This window comes from Pelodiscus sinensis, chromosome 21 (genome assembly GCF_049634645.1).
Source record: "Pelodiscus sinensis isolate JC-2024 chromosome 21, ASM4963464v1, whole genome shotgun sequence".
In the NCBI taxonomy this organism is placed as follows: Eukaryota; Metazoa; Chordata; order Testudines; family Trionychidae; genus Pelodiscus; species Pelodiscus sinensis.
In genome coordinates, this window is record NC_134731.1 from 11,642,748 (window position 1) to 11,661,480 (window position 18,733).

The 18,733-nt window shown below is 48.3% G+C and overlaps 1 protein-coding gene across 2 annotated transcripts in view; it reads right to left on the bottom strand.

The window, feature by feature from the left end:
• The window catches only part of MNT (MAX network transcriptional repressor), a 103,585-nt gene extending 87,960 nt beyond the window's left edge, over nucleotides 1-15,625 (bottom strand). For both annotated transcript variants that reach the window (XM_006138576.4, XM_006138575.4), the window contains exon 1: nucleotides 15,364-15,625. In XM_006138576.4, the coding sequence (XP_006138638.1) occupies nucleotides 15,364-15,436 (73 nt within the window). In that variant the 5' untranslated portion in view covers nucleotides 15,437-15,625. The remainder of the gene's footprint in view (nucleotides 1-15,363) is intronic.
• Nucleotides 15,626-18,733: the final 3,108 nt, after the last annotated feature.

Below are 18,733 nucleotides of genomic sequence, written 5' to 3' on the forward strand. Positions count from 1 at the left end.
ACCCCAAAGCAAGAGGGAACTTTGCATGATCTCTGGAATACAGTCCCATCCAGTCTCTGAAGTACACTCATATGAGGGATGGTGGATTGCCTGGAGAAATCCAGTGGAACCAAGAAACATTTAAATATTCAGGTTGACTGTGTTGTAAATATAAATCATAAGAACATAAGAACACGAGAACAGCCACACTGGGTCAGACCAACAGTCCATCTAGCCCAGTATCCTGTCTTCTGACAGTGGCCAATGCCAGATGCTCCAGAGAAATGGAACACAACAGGTAATCCTCACATGATCCCTTCCCTGTCACCCATTTCCAGACAAACAGAGGCTCGGGACACCATTCCTACCCATCCTGGCTAATAGCCATTTATGGATCTAACCTCCATGAATCTATCTAGCTCTTTTTTGAACCCTGTTAAAGTCCTAGCTTTCATCACATACTCTGGCAAGGAGTTCCACAGGTTGACTGTGTGTAGTAATTGGTGATTACTGTAATAAAACTTACTTCTAAAGAAAACATAATCCTTCTGGCAGGTGAGAGAATTAATATTTCCATTTCAGAGCTTCTGGAAGGTAAGCCACAGACAGGGTAAGTAACTTACTCCAATTCACACTGAGTCATGGCACCACTGTATCTGTTTATTAACCATCTGTCTCTTTCAATGGTCTAATTGTTAGGCATTACTTTATGCAACAGGAAGGACAAAGCAAGCAATAAACACTTTCTTCTACAGGTTGAACCTTTCTAGTCCGGCACCCTCAGGACCTGACTGGTTCCAAACAAGAGAATTTTCTGCACCACAGGAAGCCAAAATTGTCTAGCAGCATTACCAACACTTCCCCTGCTTATTGGGCTGCTAGAGGACATTTGGGGTACCGTATTTTCCAGCGTATAAGACGACTTTTGATGTTAAAAAACATCCCCCCAAAATCGGGGGTCGTCTTATACGCCAGGTATGCGGCTTTGCAAAGCCTCGGGGGAAGCCGGCGGCGGGGCATCCCAGGCGCGCCTGAGCTGCCCCGCCGCCGGAGCCCCTCCGCAGCTTTCCCTGACTTTTGGGGAAAACTGCATGGCTTATACATTCTCAGCTTTCCACAATGGGAACGGGGGACCAAGCCATTGATAACAGAGGATTTTGTCTGTGAATTGACGGGAGAACCCTCTGAATTTTGGGCTGTATGAATTCTCACCAGAGCATTTAAAAACTACTGAAGCTACCTAGAGTTCTAGAGAGGCATTTTTAACAAACTGGATGGATATTGGAATGAAAGAATGAAGCAGGGGACAAAACCTAGCTATCCTGTAGTGCAGGGGTCACCAATCAGTAGATCGGGATCTACTGGTAGCTCTTGGAACCTCTGACAGGTGATTCTGACTGGTTTGGCCGGGATGCTATCAAGTGCTGGTTCTTCATCTGCCCCTCTCAGCACTGCTGTGCTGCTCCTGCCCTCTGCTTTGGAGGTGTGTCCCACCCTGGGAGCCTCCTGCTTGCTGCGCAGGGCATAAGAAGAAGAGAAAGAGGGGATGCTGATGTCAGGGTGCCCCTCCCTCCACCCCATACCCAATCTCCATGGAGCAGAGAGGGGCAGGGTTGGAGAGAGTTTTCTATCTGCTTTTAGGAGTGATACAAGGCCAGGGGAGGGGGGAGCCTCCCTTAGCCCCCTGCACCACCACCGAGAAGCCTCCTGTGGTAAGCAGTGCCCAGCTGGAGCCTGAATTCCGAGCCTCGGTCCCAGTCCTGAACCTCTCCTGCACCCCAAGCCCCTTTCCCCAGTCTGATAAAAGTGAGTGAGGGTGAAGGAAAGAGGGAGGATGGAGTGAGCAAGGACAGGGCGTTGGAGAAGGGGCAGGAAGAAGGCGAGGCAAGGGTGTTTGAGTTTGAGGTAGATCGTGGATTGCACTTAAATACAGAAAGTGATCTCACGCTTAAAAAGGTTGGAGACCCCTGCTGTAATGGATGGTGAACTCAAGCGGCCCTGTATGACAGTCGGACAACAGCTTCCAACCCTTTTTGAAGGGTGCTGGGAGTGGTAAAGGGAATCTGGGTTTCATTCCCGCTAAACAGCACAGTGTCTTAGCACAAACAAAACTGCCCAGAACCTAGATCTAACAGAAAGCTCAGACTCACCAAAACTTCTTCCTCGTATAGTCCAGGGAAACCAAGCATGCCATTGGCAGCCACAGCATTCACACACAGATGCTCCCAGAAGGATTTCAAGTGTGCCATGCACAACTAGGCTAACGCCGGGTACAGACGCCCATCGCCTTCCAAGGGGCTATCGCCACTTTCTTGGCTTGCATGAGGTGCCATTAGGGAGACAGTTGGCTTTTTCAAATCAGATGCTGCGACTCTTATGAAAAAGACTGAAGAAGCAGAAAGAAGGAGGGGGAGCCAAGAGATTCTAGGATGCTGCTGGGATTAATGCACACATTGAAACATACCAAGGTTATTCATGGTTTGGTAGGGACCTGTACGTTGTACTAGGGAAATTAAAACCAGACCCTCGTAAGAAATATAGCTGCTTTCCTAGCCAGCAGAGGTGTATAGTCATGCAAGAGAGAGTGGCCATCTGTGGTTGGAAGCTGAAACTGCTTCTCTCTGGATAAGTAAGAACTAGAAGAAGCAGCTGCCCCACTTTGACTGGGAAAATCACAGATTTTTAAATCCCTAAAAAAATCTTCATTAATCACTCACCTCCCATGTTCTGCAAGGCTCTAGGGAAGAGGTTCCCGACCTGGGCTACGAGTATCCCCAGGGGATATGAGAAGCTTGTCAAGGAGATACGGGGAATATGTGGTAAATAACTAGATTATCCTAACTGAAATATTCCAAAAGTAGTAGTGTTAGTGAAAAAAATTGTGGATTCTAGAATTTATTTCCTTTCATATTGAATAGGGGGTACAGGAAGGTTTACTAAAAGCCAAGGGCGTATGGGGACCAAAAAAGGTTGGAAACCCCTGCTCTAGGGCCATTATACGGACCCACAGCACCCCTGTCCTCGAATGCTACGTTCAACTTTGCCCCTCCCCCTTAGCGCCAAGAGGAGTCTGCCGACACAGAGGCAGTTCCGAAATGGGTCAGGAACACGAGAAACACAGAACGGCTTCCGTACACAGCAGGGTTGGGATTGTTTATTTTAGACAGAGACAAATCAGAGGGTCTGTGTCACAGGTATGTAAACTAACAAATGGATCAGAGACAGGAAATTGGGAACAACTATTTGCACCTTCTCATCATACAAAAATAAGGGGGACGCTGGACAGAACTGAAAAGCAACAGGGTGGAAACTGATCAAAGGAAATCCTTTTGCTCTTTAAACAGACACTGTCTGGGAGTCCCTCATCATTTGCATACACACATACTTAACCTGTGCAACTCAACCGAAACAAAATATCATCGAGACCAAGAGCTCTGTGAGATTAAACATGAAATAGATTAGACGTTATATGGATGAAAATGCCTTAAAAAAAGAGCTCTAAACCCTTATGCCTCAGGGCATAAACCAAAGCATCTTCTGTCAAAGATTAAGAAAAATCCCCTATGGGCAGGTGATTCGTAACTGTCCACTAGACGACTTCTTACACTTTCCTCTGCAGCTGCTAATACAGACCACTGTTTGGACTAGAGGGACTCTTGGTCTGTTCTAGTAAGACAATTACTACATTCCCGATGGAATTATGCAGGCACTACATACAATTCATTCTGGGGCATCTCAAGTCCCGAACAACAATGGTGAGTTTGAAGTATTTACAGATCCCCACCGACCAAGTGTTATGAAATTGCAGCAAGGGGAGTTTAGGTTGGACAGTAGAAAAAACTTCTTAACAGTCAGGGTGGTTAAACACTGGAATAAATTGGCTAGGGAGGTTGTGGAGTCTCCATTACTGGAGATATTTAAGAGCAGGTTGGATAGACATCTATCAGGGATGATCTAGGGCTTAGTCCTGCCGCGAGGGCAGGGGACTGGACTTGATAACCTCTCAAGGTCCCTTCCAGTTCTAGTATTCTACGTTTCTATGAAAACCCTATGCATGTGGCCGAGGGGGAGGGGGATGGAGGCAGCCGATATCCTTTCTTCCTCGAGTCTTTCATAGAAGCCCAGCATATGCATCTATCAAACACTCATGTATAAAACACTAAGGATCAGATCTGTTGACTCCCAACAAAATCATGTCAATTCATACCAGTTGAAAGTACAGCCCTAAGTATGTGTGTAGGTGTACGTACACACATACATTCTCTCTCTCTCTCTGTCACACTTTCAACTAGCATGAATACACACACACACACTAGGGGGCTGTACCCACTGCTCGCTGCACTCACCAACCCACTCTCTGGGGGTAGGTGTCTGGCCAGGGGGCAGGAGCAGGCTGGGGATATGGGGTCTCTTAGAAGGGGTGAGTGAGGGGTTGGAGGTGTGAGGTCTCAGCAGTGTGGTGAGTGAGGGGGCTGGGGGTGTGGGGAGGGTGTGCAGCTCCCACCCCCCCATGAGGGGCGAGGAGGCCATGTGGTACGTGCATACACACACACACACACACACACACACACCCCTTTCCACATAGGTTGAACCTCTCTTGTCCGGCTCCATCCGTGGTCCAGCACAATTTTAGTGAGCGTGTCCACTTATCGTGCGTGTGGCAAAGTTTCCCGTGGTCCCATAAAGTTTGTTTACAGCCACCAGTCCGGGCTGTCAGTGTTCTGTGCTGTTATTTAGCTCTAATTTGCCCCTATATGCTTTCTAAGAGCCCAGGAAGCAGTGGAAGTGTTGATAATGCTGCTAGACAATATTGACCTCCTATGGTTTGGCAAATACTCTGGTTTCATACTGGTCAGGTCTGAAGGGTACTGGACAGGAGAGGTTCAACCTATACTATAGGGATAACCCAAAATGTGGCTAATTTGATGGCACAGTATCCCTGTGAGCCAGATAAACACTAGGGATGTGAGTGTATACTCGTGTAAATGATTAACCGCTGAGCCTGGGCTTATCAGTTAATCCAAACAACTGTATGAAAGGCAGCAGGGAGAGGGTGTGTGAGGCAGGAGCTGGTGCCAGTGGGGAGGCAGCTTTTAAATGGTCCCCAAAAGCTCCTATTCCCCCTCCCCGCCCCCACCGTGATGCTGCCTCTGATTGAGAGGCAGCAGCGGAAACGGGGAAGGAGAAAGGTGGGAGCTAATACACATGGGAAGCCAGCTTTCAAGCTGGCTCCCCGCATGTATCGGCTCCTGCGGACCCGCCCACCTCCTCCTTCCCCCCGCAGGCAGGGGCTGCTACCACCCCACGCTGCTGCTTCTGTATCAGAGGCAGCAGTGAGGAGCGGCACCCGGGAGCCGGTCTGCACAAGGAAACTGTTTTTAAACCAACTCCCTTCACAGATCGGCTCCCACCTGCCACCCTGCGATGTGTGGGCTTGGAGGGGGCTCCCCAGGAGTGAGGCCAGGCGCACACTGGATGCTGGCACTGCACCCAGGGACCATCAAATAATTGTGTAACTGCTAAGATTTGGTGCAGTGACATGATTATTACATTAAATGATATCTAACATCCCTAACAAATACTATTTCCCCCACTTTACAAAGAGGGAAATAAACACGCCAGGTGAAAATGTGGCACCACTGAAGTCAAACTGGAGTTATGCCATTTGCTTCAATGGGGTCAGGCTTTCACCCCTGGAATTTAAATGGCTTTCCCAAGGCCACCCAAGGAGACAGGAGCAGAGCTAGGAAAAGCAGCCAAGAGTTTGTGGTTCAGAAAAGGGCAACAAAAATGATTAGGGGTTTGGATCAGGTCCCAAGAAGAGAGATTAAAAACACTGGGACTTTTCAGCTTAGAAAAGAGGAGACTAAGGGGGGATATGATTGAGGTCTATAAAATCATGACCGGTGTGAAACAAGTGACTAAGGAAAAGTTATTTACTTATTCCCACAATATAACAACTAGGGCACACCAAATGAAATGAATAGGCAGCAGGTTTAAAACAAAAAACGGAAGTTTTTCTTCACTCAGCGCACAGACAACCTGTGGAACTCCTTGCCAGCAGATGTGGTGAAGGCTAGGACTTTAGAAGAGTTCAAAAAAGAGCTTAATAGATTCATGGAGGTTAGGTCCATCAATGGCTATTAGCTAGGATGGGTAGGGATGGTGTCCCTTGCCTCTGTCTGTCTGGAAATGGATGGCAGGGGAGGGATCACGTGATGATTACCTGTTGTGATCCCTCCCTCTGCGGCATCTGGTATTGTCCACTGTCAGCAGACAGGATACTGGGCTAGATGGACCACTGGTCTGACCCAGTATGGCCAGCATTATGTTCTTATGTTCTGCTCAGCCCACAAAACAATCCCATCTCCTTACACAATGCTACAAAACCCTTCCTTTTTAGTGTATCAAATACAAAAGACTGGTGAAGACAGCACCAGATTGAGAGAAAATTTAAAGTCCAAGCTATGCAGAGATATTCTCCCTCTCGTCATATCACCTGTCCTGATTATCTGTACACAGGTTAACATGCTGTACTCTGTCTGCATTCATCATCCAGTTAAACAAAAGGAGGGGGACACCGCAGCTATTTAGTCCAGCAGTAAAGGAACAGGATCGGGCAGGGATACGAGAGGCAATTCTTTCCTTGCCACCAGCCTGCTGAGTCTGTGGTTCCAGCAGGCTTGTGTGGACTGATACAAGTCAAGCTGGTGTTTACATCAGCTTCGTTATATCCACCTGCCATGCATCCGTTATGGCACATCTCTGAGTGCAGTGGAGCTCAAAGGCAATTGACCTGGAATCCTATGAAGGAAGAAAAAAAAATCCTCACTATAGTCTTGGGGGAAGCCCAGGGTCAAAGCTTTTGAAAGACTCATGCAGCATGACGCTCATGACAAAAGGGGACAAGGCCAGTGGGGAGAGGGGGAGACTGAGAGTCAAGACCTTTGCTTAGTCTGCCAGGAACTTGCCGTGTGCGCTTGGGCGTGTCACAGCCCCATTTTCTGGGGGGACCTGCAATGGGGAACACGGGAGCTCAGCACTTTTAAAGTCAGGATGCTGGCTGTCTCCAACGGTCCCCCACACTTAGTCTCTTTGCGCTTCAATTTCCCCATCAGACAACTAGGCAATCTCAAGCAACTCTACAAAGAGAAACCAGCCCATGCAACTGGCAATTAAGAGCAACACTACAAGAACAAAAGATTAAGACAGGAATAAATGTTAGTAAGGAAGCAGATACTGTTATGTTATATATAGACCTTATGAAGAGAGAATGAGAGAGAGAAAGAAAGTGTGTAATTTAGGGATGTTAAAAAGCAGCTAATTGGGTAACCATGTAACTGCTGAAATTCAATGGTTATACAGTTACACGGACCTGTAGCACGAGGCGGCAGCCAGCTCTCTGGAGAGGGGTGGGAGCCTGCATGTAACCGTTCATACTAACCGATAAGCCTAGGCTTACCAGTTAGCCATGTAAACAGTTATCCTTTTACATCCCTAGTGTGTATGCAACTTACAAGGAACTTCTGGAGAGTGTCCATTTAAAGAGAAAATACCTGCCTAGTTCCCACCCCTAAAACACAATCCCCCAATTTGATCCTTGTGTGCTACCGAGTCTGTGCTCCGATGCAGAATGGCGATGGCAGTTTCCCATGTGTGCATCTTTCGCAGACCCTGGTGCATCTTTTAGCAAAGGCTGAAAACGTGGCACCTGTTTTAACCACGGTTAAACAACTTTTAAATCCTGTCTGCACCAGCATTCACACTACCTAACCTTGTAATGCTGTTGTATACCAGTTAATAACACATTTATGTCCTGTTCAAGCTGCTATTTGAAACCAGGTTAGTATGTGCCTTCGGCAGAGCATCCAAGCACATTTCTAGTAAGAACCATTTTTAAACACCGTTTCAACTTCCGTGCAGACAAGGCCTTACAGCCATGTATTCCAAACGATTTACCACTGTGGAGCATGGGGTTACAACAAAGCAGATTCCCAATGGGGTTAGAAACTGGTTTTGCTGAGGGATATTTAACATGGCCGATGGCATCATTTTATCTCATCCACAAAGACAAGACCAAACTGTTACAAACACAATTCCCCTAATGTACATGGGTCCTTAGAGAACTAAATGAGGTGAACAGGCAGATTACCAGTTAAGGCAGGGATCAACAATAAAACAGCATCAGTTTGCCAGCGTTAGCCCACCCAGCGGGCTGCTGCCACTTTATTTACTTGAGCCTCTGCAGGTATGGGTGATTGCAGCTCCCATTGGTTACGGATAGCCGTTTCCAGCCAATGGAAGCTGCAGGAAGTGGTATCCTGGTCCCTGCCACTTCCCACAGCTCCCATTGGCTAGGAACAGCAATCTGTGGCCTACGGAAGCTTCAATCGACTGTACCTTTGGAGGCGCAAGTAATTATAGCAGTGGCAGCCCACCAGGAGCTTCCGTGGGCCGGTATTTGGCCACCCCTGAGTTAATATAAACAATCCCCTAAATCCCCTACCTGTTTTAGTTTTTTCTTCACATCACAGAGGTTGGGAGAGCAACAAAAAGCCATGTGTGCCAGATAAGCAAATGCAGACTGGCCAAGAGAAAAGGCATCAGTGTAACTGCTGGGAAAACAAAATATTTGGAAATACTTGTGTCAGCTTTACAAAACATTTGGAAGCCACATGTGTGATCAGGGAATCCAGCCTTCTGAGACACACAATTAAACCAAAGAGACAAACTACTAAGGAGTGAGGGCTGTTTCTGCTGTGAAACTGACAAATGTTTTATACACTAGATTTGACAGTGACGTGACAGTCCTACAAATACAGCATTTGCCGGCTCAGTGCAGACTGCATAGCTCATTTAGTCAAGCCTGGTATAGATGCTTTAGAGATCTCCTAAGCAATTGTTTGATGCAATTGATGGGGGTAGAGATCCCCTTCGTTCTTCTGCAGAAATCAGCTGACTCCCTTAAGAATGTGACGTCATTCCTGTTCAGCAAGTGAAACTTTCCCAGTGGCTTTTCCTTGGTTTGATCCCCAAAGCTTAAGACTATTCAAGTTGCAATCCACTAACAGAGTCAGTCTGGAAAAAACAAAAAAAACCCACAGAACATCTGGTGATAGAAGCTTCTAGCCTGATTTCCCAACCAGTCAACCAGAAATAACCATGGCTCCCTTCCATGGATCTTATGGCTTCCTCTCTTTTCAAGCAGATCTTCTCAACCCAAACTCGCTGCCACGAACGGTCCCTCCGTTGTGCCTGCCCAGATGGGTGGAGATCACTGAGCCTGGGCAGGTGGGAGCACAGCCCTTGATGGAATTCAAACTGGCCATGTGTCTCCTTGGAATATTCTTTTGCTTCCTGTTATGAAGCGCTCTAGAATGTTCAGTCCATCTTGATTTCTGGACTGGCTGAACACATCGGCCCCCTGAGCTTGAAACAATAGGCCTCCCCCCAAGGATGTCCGTTGGCCTTGTCCACTCCCACTGACCGAGAGGGGGCAAGGGGAGGACCTTAGTAATTTAGCGCTGAAGAGAAAGCTACATGCTTTACACTGTATTAGCATTTGTCCCCCAGATAGCTCTGGTCCTGAGATTGTGTTATTTATTGGTGTCAAAGAAGAATCAAGTGCTTTAATATTACTTCGTAATCCTCTGCCCTTTTGCACCCTTGGACCTCAAAGCACTTGCCAGACATTAGTGAGTTAAGCCTCACGACACCCCGGGGAGGCATATCAGCACGGCTAGCCCCATGTCACGCGTGAAGCACAGAGAGGTAAAGTAATTTGCCCAAGCTCGCGTCGCACAGGTCACAGAGCCAGGTACAGAATTCATGTCTCCTGTGGCTTAACTGTCAATTTCCTGAGGCTGCACATCCGAGCCACTGTCTCCTCACCTGCGAATTGACGTTCCACATCACTCTTCCGTTGCTCCCCCTGGTTCGACACAAGACTTGTGCAAGCCTCGGTATCTGCCGACGTACCCCCACACAGTATGGAGTCACAGTATGGAACTTTGGGTAACAAATACCGATGTGAAAAGTTCCACTGCCACACTCAACATTTACAGGGATCTGCAAAAACCGCACCGGCCTTCTTTTCACCTTCCCCAAAATAATTCCTTCCTCCTTTACACTGAAGAGGTGTATTGTGGAAGAGCCTGGAGGCAGAGCCAACGGGCTGCAGCCCCATTGAGCCAGGTGCTGTGCAAATACACAGAAAATGACCATCCATGCTACAAAACATTTGCTAGTGTCTGGATCTTTCCCCAGAGCTGCGCAGCAAACAACACGCTGATATTGACTCGGCAAGCTCCGTCACATGCACAGTTCCACGTTCTACACGTAATAGTCTTGCCAAAAAAAAAAAACCCCACCTCTGGCAGAGGAGACTCTGAGAGCAATAGCTCTTTCCTGTTCAGTCCCATGGCTGGGTGGCTGCCACGGCAGAAAGTTTTCCTCCTCTCTGGCAATGGAATGGAGGGGGGCAGCCAGATGTCCTATGAGTCTAGAGTTGGCACTGGACAGCAGGATCTCCCCAGCAGCCATGTGCTTTGCTCTCCCACGGGGCCGGTACATTCCTGCGGGCCCCTGCTAGAGCGACATCAGACCCCAGCAGTGCTGGCAGACTCTCTTCCTGACTCCACTCGCAGCCCCACACGTTTCCGGTGGCTCAAAATATTGTTTCATGCCCATCACTTCTGCTTTGTCACTCCCCAGCCGCTGAGCTGCTCAATTGTTTCCCCCTTGGCCCACACACCAAGTCCATACAAGGAATGCTAAATATCGGTTAATTGAATAGTCGAGTAACCTCAAGAATTCTTATCGGTTAGTCAACTATTCTATAGTCCCCGGCGGTGGGGCTGGCAGCCAGTACGCTCTGGCCCCACTCTCAAGGAGCCCCCTGCCACTCAGAGACAGCAGCGTGGGGTAGCAGCAGCCCATCTGGGGGGCAGTCTGAGCTCCTGGACCAGGATGAGCCGAAACTGACTCAGGCTGCCTGCCTGCCTGCCTGGCTCCTAATACACTTGAAATGCAAAGTCACAGCAGGGGTTGGTCCCAGACCCATCGCAAGCCAGGACTGAGCCAGGCTGCTGGCCAGGCTGCTGAAAAATTACTGGCAACATGTGTGGGGAGGGAAAATGCGTGTAGTCTATAGCATTAACCTATCACCTTTTGCGTATTGGTTAATCGACTACACTATTACATCCCCCTAGTCCATACAACTCGCTGTCTCCTTTAAAGTTGTACACTAGACCGCTACTACCTGGCTGCGTCTAGACTGGTAAATTTTTCTGCAAAAGCAACTGCTTTTGCGGAAAAACTTGTCAGCTGTCTACACTGGCCGCTTGAATTTCCGCAAAAGCGCTGACGATCTCATGTAAGATTGTCAGTGTTCTTGCGGAAATGCTATGCTGCTCCCGTTCGGGCAAAAGCCCTCGTGTGCAAATGCTTTTGCGCAAGAGGGCCAGTGTAGACAACGTGGTATTGTTTTGCGCAAAAAAGCCCCGATCGCAAAAATGGCGATCGGGGCTTTCTTGAGCAAAACCGCGTCTAGATTGGCACGGACACTTTTCCGCAAACAGTGCTTTTGCGGAAAAGTGTCCGTGCCAATCTAGACGCTCTTTTCCGCAAATGCTTTTAACGGAAAAACTTTTCCGTTAAAAGCATTTGCGGAAAATCATGCCAGTCTAGACGTAGCCCCTGTGTCTCTGACCTGGTCTCCTTTCACGTGGACTCTCCCTTGCCACGTGACCTCCCTATTCTGCCAGCATGGAGACCTCCTCTCTTAGCACCAGTAGTAAATATTTCTAGTGTGGTAGCACCCCAAGAGCCCACTCAGGATCAGGCGCCAGCAAGCAGAGAAAAAGACCATCCCTGCCCCCAAAGGGCTTACAGACTTAAGAAGGCACCCCTGTGCTTGGTCATGGCACTCTTTGTGCTTGGAAAGCCCCCTCTGGCCCTGTCTGCTTAATCACCTTCCTCAAGCTCTGTTCCGCCACAAACCCTGTTTTTAACAAATGTCCCCTGCAGCTAACAAGCTGCGTGACCGGAGTCATTCTTGTTCCTGCTCTCTCATGCAATCCCCACCTGCTCCTGTGTGCCTGTGACATTCCTTTGTTGTGTCTTGCTGACCTCACCTTGCCAGACACAGCTGGGACCCTACCACTACTTGTTCTGCGCTATGCCTCCCATATTTTGGGGCACCTGAGAAATTATCGTCCCATGCATGCCTGCCACCACGTCTCACATATTTCATCTCTTCTATTTCTAGGGTGCACTTGCTGTGGAGCTAGGAACATTAACACTAACCAGGGAGCAAGTTGGAATATGGAGGCTGTAAAACCATCATCTTAAATGTGCACATGGATTTTTTTTAAAAAAAATTCATCCTAAAGCTTCAGTTTACAGGTACAACTCCCAGCTTCAGCGATGACATTAGCTCTGGCTCGGAAGACGACATGTTAGCCCACTAGCCTACACTGATGATTTTTCCTTCTTAGTTAACCAGAAAGCTGTCTGGTCTTTCATGTCTCCAAGCTGCCTTTCTTCACCACATCCACTATCTCCTGCATGACTCATCAGTGAAACAATAGATTTTCGTCTGCATCCCACAGCAATGACATACAAAGAGAGCTGTTCCTTCTTGCTTTTGCAGCAGGTAGTGTCACTGAGCTAATGCTGCATTATCGCTCCAACTGCTTTGACAACACACACATAAAATGAATAAATAAAAAGGGGAATCCCAAAATGCAACTGTAATATTTTCAAGCACCTTTGCTTGATTAGAATTAATTGAAAGCCCACTTACTGTATTAATGCACTGCTAATCTAGCCACACATAGATACACACTTAATCTCGTTTTGAAAAGGTTACACTTGTTACAGAAAAAGTGAATGATGCCAGGGTTAAGGTTGATAGCAAGTTCGGCGATCAATCAGGAAAGATGGCATTCTTGCCAAGTAGCCAGGTATCATCCGCACCTACAACTATGCTACCATGTGATGAAAAGATAACAGGTTGGAAGTGGGGATGCCTAACCCTATGGTACCTCCTGCAGGAGGTCTAATCCTGCCCATACACTCCCACTATTATGAATGCCAATAAAAGTCCTGGGTTCATTTTTTATTTGGCACATCTTGATACAGGCCAATATCTAAAACTCAAGTAGACTGAGATTTCCACATCCACTCCACCAAAAATATCCCCACAAAGGAAGAATTGGAGAGAGAGAGAGAGAGAGAGAGAGAGAGAGAGACACACACACACACACACACACACACACACACACACACACACACATGCAGCAGCACCCAGAATGATGATTTTAAAACTACCCTTCTCGTCTTGATCAAAACATTGCAGGCATCTCCCTGCAAGCCAGTGGGAATTGGAAGACAGATTGATGCACCTAAAAGCCTGCCTTTGTGTAGCACAGTGAAGGACAACTTAGGCTAGTGAGTGGGCCGCATGAGCAGCCCTCCTTCATCTCAGCGAGCCACAAGATAGTGGTAACCAAGACCGTCTCCTGGGACAGGGTATTTTAGCCAAGTGTACTTGTGCACTTAGGATATGTGGGATGGGCCGACTGAATTGTAGCACCACTTTGATTCAATGCAGAGGGAGTGCGTGGTTCTCACACTCAGCTTTGTGTGAAATCAGCACGCCCCTCACTTTGTGTGCCCTTCAAGTTTAAAAAACTAGGTGGGCAAAAACCAGCAGACTCTGGCAACCCGGTGCCCAGGCAACGGTAAACAAAAACACCTCATGGGCCACACACGGCCCAGTGGGCTGCAAGTGGCTGACTTCTGGATGGCATACAGTGAATGTCACCACAACCTAAGAAATGAAATAATCACCACTCTAGTGCACACCCCTTACTATCTGCAGGATGAAGATCACATGGGGAGGGGGGAGGGAGATAAGCTGGAGGGAAAATACCGAAGTACAGTTCTTGCTGCTCTATTTTTAATCCCATATATACTATAAACTCCTGGGGGTGCAGCCTGGTTCTTCCTGCAGCAAGAGATGCCCGGATAAACTGCACTGGCACATGAATGAGCAGACCAGCAGCAGGGTGTAAATTATTCTTTAACCCCCCCCCCCCTTGCACTTCTGACTCCTCCCCCTCCCCGGAATGGAGCAGCCCTTCCCCCACCGGGCACACACTCCCCGCTCAGAACGAAAGCACAGCTGTGGCCCAACCCAACAAAAGCCCCACAGGGAGTGTCGGCGGCGCACGTGGTAGAGGGCGGGGCCTGACACGTCATTCCCCCCCCCCCCCCAATGGAACGCACTAGTTTGGAACGCGGCGAGCCAGCAGCACCCTAGATTCCAAATGCGAAAGGAAAGGCATCCCAGCCTTGGCCTGATCCTTCCCCCCCCCCGCAGACGGAATCAGGGCTCTCCCCACCCACCCCATCCCACCATTGGCGGGGGGGAGGAAGGAGAACCACCCAAGGTTCCCCTCTGCACATTTCCAGGAAGGCAGACACACAAAAAAGGGAGGGAGGGAGGAACTGTGTGGCGTGTATCATATGACACTCGATGTCATTTCATTATGCAAAAAGCAACCTCCCCTCGCTCAGCTCTGCTGGAGAACTGCCACCGCCCTAAGCCCTGAAATATAGATTTTTTTTCCCCCACAAGGAACAAAAAAAAGCCATGCACACGTTAAATAGAACAAGGATCATTCTAAGAATTCAACTGCAAAGCAAATCTATGAAGGCAGATTTAGGGGGGGTCATTTTGGCGCATAACTACTCCCTCCCAACCCACCAGCAGAGATACACATTCTTAACACAGCTTTATGTTCTGACCCAAAAAATAAGGCTTCGGTGATTCTTCCTTTCTGAACACGATCGTTTTCACCATTTCAGCAAAGAAAAAAAAAAGTGCTTTGGCAGACTCCCCTCCTACGAGTAAGAGTCTGTGCATTGTACATACATACAGATGAATGAGAGAGGAAAGGTGAGAGACAGCTAATCTTCCGGAAAACCAAGCCTCTCCGATCGCCCACAAGCATGTGTCAGCACATCGCTACTAAATGCTCCACTCCATCCCAAATTAAAGACTTGCCTGGTCCAGAGCTGATTCCCAAGGCTAAAGGGAGGCTGGTTTATCTCCAAGCCCCTTTGCAATCATTCCATAGAATGATTTGGAACGGACTGCAGACCGTGCTTTTTTCTTACAAAATCCGCTTTGGAAGCAAGGGGTACCCTCCACCCGCCTCAGACCCAGTCGGTAACACGCAGTGCAGCGGCGGGTGGCTGAAAGTAAGGCTGCTTTCTTCTAAAAATAAAGACTATATTTCCCCCCGCTTTGGGGAAATGGTGTCCTGTGTCTTTAAACCGCTCTAATTCCGATTTTACATGCTGTCCCCCCCTTACCACGTGTTTTCTGTTGTTGCTGGGCTTGCCATTCCAGAAATCTGGCCGCTTCCAAAAGCGTCTCAATGCTCATCTCTTGGGTTGCCTTTCAGTGGAGGATCCAAAATCTTGGAGACTTAAAAAAACCGGGAGGTCTCCTTCTTCTTTTCTTCTCCCAAGTCAAAATGCCTGATCAAACCACCCCCCCACCCCCGATCCCCTGCGAATCTTCCAGACAAGAAAAGGGTTTGCAACAAGATGGCGATGAGTATGTAACAGAAACACAACAAGAAAAAAGGCCTAACACTGCCCTCGGCTACTATACAGACAGCTGCAGACAAAACCCAGCCTGGATCGGTGTAGGTCACTGGATTGGAACTCGTCAATGCCATTTTGCAGGGGTGGAGTTTAACCACTGCAGGTTTGAGTGAAAACTCTTGCTACAAAAGGGAGCAGATCGGCCAAGGCTCTTATTTGGGATCAATTAAATGTGTTTTTTTTTTAATTCTCCTTTTCTTGATGGATTTGAGTGAGTCACTCAAACGGTCAGATAAGACTATCTTCATGGAACTTTGTTCTAACTTAGTTGTGAACTATCTATCACTAATCAAATAGAATGGGGGGGTAAAATATTTAAATAAATACAAATAAATAAATCAAACACATCTATCTACACTTTAATCCAAAAAGATTCTGTCTCACAAATTAGACTGGCTTTGGTCTGCATGTTACCGACTGGGTCTGAGCAGGTGGAGGGTACCCCTTGCTTTCAATATAATTATTAATTATAATAATTATAGATGGGGGAGGGGAAATTAGGTCATTTTGCTCTCTGTTCTCTTTCCCTGCAGTATTGTTGCCCACAGAATATTTCCGGTCAGCAACCTCAGGTGTTGCAGTTATTATTTATTGGGACCTGATTGTTCAGTGGGGTTAAGTACCTCCAGCTCTGGTGTTAAGAACTTCATCTGGATTTATGGGTGCTTCACACTGCTGAAAACCAGGACCTAAATAAGATACAGCCCTGGTGTCCAACCAGTTATATAGCAATCTAGCCCCACTCAACTGGTCAAACAGCCACATTGTTCAAGCCAACTAGCTACACTTTACCAGCCAAGTAGTCACATGGGGCTAGTGTGTTGGACACCCTGGCTTACACAAATCAGTCACCTGACATTTTATTAACACAAACTGACAGAGATCTTAGAATTTCCACATCAGCTGATTTTTCTCTTCTTTCATGAATTATTTGAAAATACCTCTAACTGTAATAGAAGTCAGTATGAATGACAGGTCTTTCATAAAAACAAAAGAGTGGTGTTTCATAAAAACATGAGTGGTGTGGAGAGGGCCTATAAAGAAAAGTTATTTATTAGTTCCCTAAATAGAAGAACTAGAGGACACCAAATGAAATTAATGGGTAGCAGGTTTAAAACTAATAAAAGAAAGTTCTTCTTCACACAGCGTGTAGTCAACCTGTGGAACTCCTTGCCAGAGGAGGCTGTGAAGGCTAGGACTATAATAGAGTTTAAAGAGAAGCTAGATAATTTCATGGAGGCTAGGTCCATAAAAGGCTATTAGCCAGGGGATAAAATGGTGTCCTTGGCCTCTGTTTGTCAGAGGCTGGAGAGAAATGGCAGGAGACAAATCGCTTGATCATTGTCTTCGGTCCACCCTCTCTGGGGTACCTGGTGCTGGCCACCGTTGGTAGACAGGATACTGGGCTTGAAGGACCTTTGGTCTGACCCAGTACGACCGTTCTTATGTTCTTATATAACCATGACAATGATGCAGTTACTGGTTCTGCAAGACCGCCCTTTGCTCAATATTCAGCACTAGGTTCCTAGAAAGAGGAAGGGTATTGTCCCATCACATCAGTATGAACTTTGCAAATGGGAATGTACAGGGTAGATGAAACAGAAGAGAACATGTGATCATAATTATTCATATATGCCTGTAGCTATCATTGAAAACAAATAAGGTTCCATGTGTAATTCAGGACAAGATAAATTATGTAAATGGAAAAGGCCAAATAGATCACTGAATTCACTTCCTGCCCTTGCAGCACAGGAAGGTAAGTATACACAACAGGGTACAAATACCCATTAAGGCTACATCAGATGTTTCTGCAGGGCAAAAAAGAAACCCACATTTATTTTTACAGACAGGCTTGTTTTCAGTTGCTGAGTGCCAGTTTCTTTTACTTGGTTCGTTCCTGGGAAGGAGGGGTGCCTCTTGCTTTGCGATTACTTTGACAGAGAACGAGACAACTCCATGAGTTGCATGCACTATTATTTTGTACTAAATGATACCCCAGGTCTGGTTGCAAGAGGATGAGAGGTGAGTCCTGGCGCCGGGTTTTCCACCTGCTCCTCCCCCCGCAGTGCGTTTGCATCCGATTACAATATGTCATCCTGCCCCGAGCCAATCCGCTTGGAAAACAACAAGGCATGGAGCAGCTCCACATGGGCACCCTGCTCCGTCTGCCTCCGACGGCGTCTCCTTTAAAGGGCCAGCCACCCTCGGAGTTTCCCCAGCAGCCATGAACAGCGCACTAGAAGAGGAGGAGGGCACGTTACCCCCGGTGAACCCTGATGGCTGCGCCTCCATCAGTGTGCCACCGGGAGAGGGTTTTTCCTTCCCACGCTCCTGGGACGGAGATTCGCACCCGCAGGGGGCCTCGAAGAAAGGGGGAGGCTGCGGCTGAATGAAACAGCCTAAAATGCTCTGAACACGGCGCTCCCGGGAGATGTTTCAGCCAGGGTCAGAAAACTGCAGGGCGCGGGAAGGGGAGGTCCCCGCAGCCAACGGGGCGCGCTGCGTTGGTTACGGAGCCAAAGGAATTACCTCCAATCCAGGGCACCCGGCCGCCGAGCAAGTCGGCGGCAGCCCCGCGGGCTGCGAGATGCACCGGGAGCTGCTGCAACATGGAGCCCCGAAGGCTGTAAAATACCCGGCCGAGCCCAGACACCCGGCGCCCTGGGGTGCGCTCCCCCTACCCCGCAGCGGACGCGCTCTCGGTTCCATGCGCCCACGGAATCGGTGCTTTCCCGTGCGCTGCGCAAGGCATCGTATGGGGGAGAGGGGGTTCAGCGGGCTGTAGTCCGGGGGGTGCTCACACTGAACACCTATGCCGCGAACGGTGCTGGGGGCACAGCGCCAGGTGCGTTAACCTCGGGGACGGCTCCCTTTGACGTTAGGCGATCGGCAATCCCAGGAGAGAGGAAGGCCCCTCCCGCTCCCTTGCAGGTGTTTGATCCCTGGGGGGAGGGTGTATTTGCGAGGATCAAGCAGCCACGCACGCCCCAGCGGGCAGGCTCAGCGTGATGCCTATGGCCCAAAAAGCGCCCAGATCAGCCTCCCCGCTGCACAGTCTCCCCAAGCCCTTGGC